The following is a 4270-nucleotide window of genomic DNA, read 5'->3' on the forward strand; positions in this document are numbered from 1 at the left end:
TCATTTCTCACTGCTCTTCACTTTTCTGCTCCACAACTTTTTCATGGAATTTTTCACTGCTTCATTCCGGAGGGTGTAGATCAAGGGATTGAGCATAGGCGTGATGATGGTGTAGAACACAGAGACCATCTTGTCCGCAGAAAAAGTGGTGGAAGGACGCATGTAGATGAAAATGCATGGCCCAAAGAACAGAACTACAACAGTGATGTGGGAACTACATGTATAGAGTGCTTTGAGACGCCCTTCAGAAGGTTGTGTCCTCAAAGAAACCAAGATAACAGCATAGGACACAACGAGAATGACAAAACAGATCAGGGAAATCACGCCACTGTTGGCAGCCACAATGACACCAATGATGTAGGTGTCAGTGCAAGCCAGCTTCAGCAAAGGGTGAACGTCACAGAAAAAGTGGTCAATCTCATTGGGCCCACAAAACGGTAGCTGAATGACCAACAGCGTCTGCACCAGCGAGTGTACAAAGGCTCCCACCCAAGAAGCTGCCACCAGCCAGCCACAGACATGCTTGTTCACAATACTTGTGTAATGCAGTGGCTTGCATATAGCAATGCAACGATCGTAGGCCATCACTGTGAGAAGGAAAATCTCAGTGCACCCAAAGAAATGGCCTGCAAACAGTTGAGCTATGCAGCCCACAAAAGAGATGGTCTTCTTCTCAAAAAGAAGGTCATAAATGAGTTTGGGAGCTGTGACAGTAGAGTAACTGACATCTACGAAAGATAAGTAGCTCAGGAAGAAGTACATGGGAGAGTTCAGCTGTTCACTTGACTTTATAGTAATGATGATAAGCAGGTTTCCAAGAATGATAGTGGCATAGAAGACTAAGAATAACGAGAAGCACACTTTTGCTACTGCCTTATCTTGTGTCAGTCCATAGAGGATGAACTCCGTCACGTTGGTTTTGTTCTCCATAGACACCATGCAGACAGGACCTGAAGCAAAGAAGAGAGACGCCAGTTATGGCATTAGGTATGGGACATTGTCACTACACACACATACTGACCACTGCTGTGTTAAACATTAAGTGTATTCCCTTTGCTGTCATTTTTAGATGTTTCCATTTAAAGCCAATCCTTCCCTCAAGGAATATCCAAATTGGGTGATACTCAAGTCAGAATGTGTTACTGATGTATGTAAAAACAAGTTCAGATTATTTATTTAAGGAGGGTGGTAGAAATAAATAAAAACAAGTTCAGATTATTTAAGGAGGGTGGTAGAAATAATACCATTAAGAATCCTAGTTCTCACTTTTGCCTCTTTAAAAAAAAAAAAAAAAGACTAATGACCACATCCCCTCAAAGACCCACTTTTACTCTATAATGTTGATTTGGAAATAAAAGTTGACCAGACGAGACAGTGCGGCTATAATTCAAGTCTCAACACTTTGATCGTGGCCTGGGAAAGTCCTTGAGCAAGCAGTGATTGTACTTTCCTTTTTAGTCCTCTAAAGGATTGCAACAAAACTACTGTTTATTATCTCTCTGACTGCGATAGACCTGAGTAAGTTCAGTCACGGAAAGAGCTGCACAGAGTTTTCTTGGACCAACTTTCTTATGGTACAAGGACGAACAAATCTGGAGCTAATCCCCATTAATGGTGCACCAGCAGAGGTTTATATACCTCACCCAGGTGCTGGACTTGGTGTGGATCACCTCGTAAATACACCTGCAGGACACTGGGGTAATGAACGCGCAGCTGGTGACCCTCCATTCCTCAGCAACACCCATGAATTCACCTTTGGGGCATTCCCATGCAGCACACAAGTATCACTTGTGTGTCTGATTTATACATGAAGAGAGAGGTGACAAATGTGTAATAACCTTGTCTGTGAGATCAGCAAGCCCTCTGGGGTCTGAATCCTATTTGACAATCACAGGACGCTCAGTTCTTTCTCCCGAGCTCTCTGCCTCACCGACTGGCTGCTCCCCAACTAGGGCAGCCGGGGAAAGTCTCTTCGGTGTCTCCATCCCGATCTCCCTGCCCCTCCGTGAGCAGAGGAAAAGCACTGTGGGGGTGTGTGGTAAGCGCTGTCGCCTGCATGCACTGCTCAGCGTAAGGCTGAGCACGTCGGAAGTGCTGTCATCAGCTCCCGAGCCCTTCCTGTAAGGCTGACAACGGCCTTTGGACAGATCTTCCTGGAAATGGCATCTAACTGGCAGGAAAAAAGCAAATAAGACACCAACTCAAGCAAAGGCTGAAAAATCTGTAATTGAGGGTTTTTTTCCCAATTCATAACCTCACAAACCTCACTGGCTCTTGTCAAAGGTAAGATGCAGTCGCACTTGAACACAAAGGAACGATGTCAGAAAACTTACACAGCTTGTATTTTCCAGTTTCTGAGAGTTTGCTTGCTATTGCTCCCCTGGTGATCTCCTCTGACCACGGTAGGTGGTTTCCTCAGAATGTCTCAGCTGCAAGCTGCGGCTGAGGTGTTGTGAAAGCAGTCCCTATGCCAGTTCTGAGCCCCAGAGTGGCTGAAAGGAACAGCCTCACGCCCTGTCTGCACGTCTCATTCTGCAGACAGCAACTCCCACGAGCACCTACACGAACAATTCTCCCTCACAAGATGGGGAATTGTAGCCGGAATATTTAAAGTAATTCTCACAGCAGAAGCACGAGGCTATCAGGAGTAATGAGATCCCAGAGGCAGGCGAAGTTTTGTTGGAAAACATCAGTGGACAGGGAGCTAGAAGTCGGATAACTACGAGGGTAGTCTCTGGAGAGTGATGCTGGAGTGTGGTCATCTGGGCTGATGCACTGCACATGGGTGTGCTTGTTTGTCTGCCGGCTGGCTTTTAAATGCTGTCCAGATAAACAGCATTACTTACTACTGATTATGTATTTCTTCTGGAAGCATTTCTGGTTCAAGTAAACCTCACACCTGGCCATTCGCAGGATTTATATTCACCTTAACTTTGCAATCAAACATTCTCGAAGTAAACATCTCTTACACGGGACATTCCTATAAATTCTGGTTTCTGCCCTCAGTTAATATTTCTCATGTGTTCTTATTTCTTATCAACTTGTTCTTACCATTTCATGTTGACAGCACAAAAAAAAAAGTCACAACTGCGCTACCAGACTATCATCCCTTAGACATCTGCTGTACAAATTTGAAACATGAAGTAAAACAGGAAATTACTTCAAAAATTTAGTAAGGTTTGTGGTTAGTCCTTGCTGCTTACCAGGTATTTTTACTGACACAATGCAAAACACAGAAGCAACTCTTTAGCCCCAGTATTAAGCTCTTATAAGAATACTTACAGCAGCGTACAGGCGTCTAATGTTGTTTTCAATAACACCTTCCATAAGCTATGATCAAATATTTGCCCAGCAAAACCCAAAAGTGAGACTTCCAGGGGGAAAAAAAAAAAGGTGCTCATCCTCAAAGCATTTAAAAAACCCTATTTTTATATGTGTATGTATATGTATAATTTCATGTATAGCTGTAAGTCCTAGCTTGGACTGGGAAGACCTTGTAAACCTGGATCCTATTTAAGTCACATTAAGGTGTGACACAGGTGTAGGTGCTTATGGGGAGTGTAAGTGAAGAAACACAACTGATTCAATTACTTTTGGCTGGCACCAAGCAGCTCTTTTCCACCCTCACTCGGCTGGTTTGGTGATTTTCTGATGGCAAGATGAGGGCTGGGATCTCTTGTCTCATTGTGGCTCCTCAGGTGGAGACCCTGAGCTGGTCAAACCTATCACCCTCTGACAGCTTTGACTGCACTGATTGCGTCTTTCATTCCCATGTTTCTTCTCCTAGCTCCTGCAATAGGACCTGTTCCCATGGAAAACACACTTCTTCCCTTGTGTCCCTCCTGCAACAGGAGCTGTTCCTGTGGAAAACACACTTCTTCCCTTGTGTGGGTGTGCACGTGTGCTCGGTTGGGCTAGGAGCTGTCTTACATACCTAAACAATCCTTTTTTTTTTCCATTGATACATGACATTGTGCCTCCAAACGCTTTCTTTGGTGATTACTTGATTTCTTACAGTCAGCAAGGTGTCTCTCATTAGATCTATGATTGTCTATTAGTTTAGTCATTAACATAAAAAACCTGAGCCAGAGCTGAAGGGCAGGGGGGAAGGATTGGAAGGATGGTGTCAGTGATAGGTGTGTTACATAGAATTATAGAACAGTTTGGGTTGGAAGGAACCTTTGAAGATCATGGAATGGTTTGGGTTGGAAAGGACCTTAAAGATCACCTGTTCCAAACCCCTGCTGTGGGGAGGAACACATTTTCCTAC

General features: G+C 44.2%; 1 protein-coding gene across 1 annotated transcript; it reads right to left on the reverse strand.

Annotated features, from left to right (window-relative positions):
• Nucleotides 1-930, reverse strand: LOC104511278 (olfactory receptor 4S2-like). Its single transcript, XM_010153834.1, has one exon. The coding sequence runs from the start codon at nucleotides 928-930 to the stop codon at nucleotides 1-3; it is 930 nt and encodes a 309-aa protein (XP_010152136.1).
• Nucleotides 931-4270: the final 3340 nt, after the last annotated feature.

The sequence above is a fragment of the Eurypyga helias genome, unplaced genomic scaffold (assembly GCF_000690775.1).
Source record: "Eurypyga helias isolate BGI_N326 unplaced genomic scaffold, ASM69077v1 scaffold466, whole genome shotgun sequence".
NCBI classification, from domain to species: Eukaryota; Metazoa; Chordata; class Aves; order Eurypygiformes; family Eurypygidae; genus Eurypyga; species Eurypyga helias.

Bases quoted from the DNA above. Each gene is read 5' to 3' on its own strand.
- LOC104511278 (XM_010153834.1), bottom strand. From the start codon at position 930: ATGGAGAACAAAACCAACGTGACGGAGTTCATCCTCTATGGACTGACA.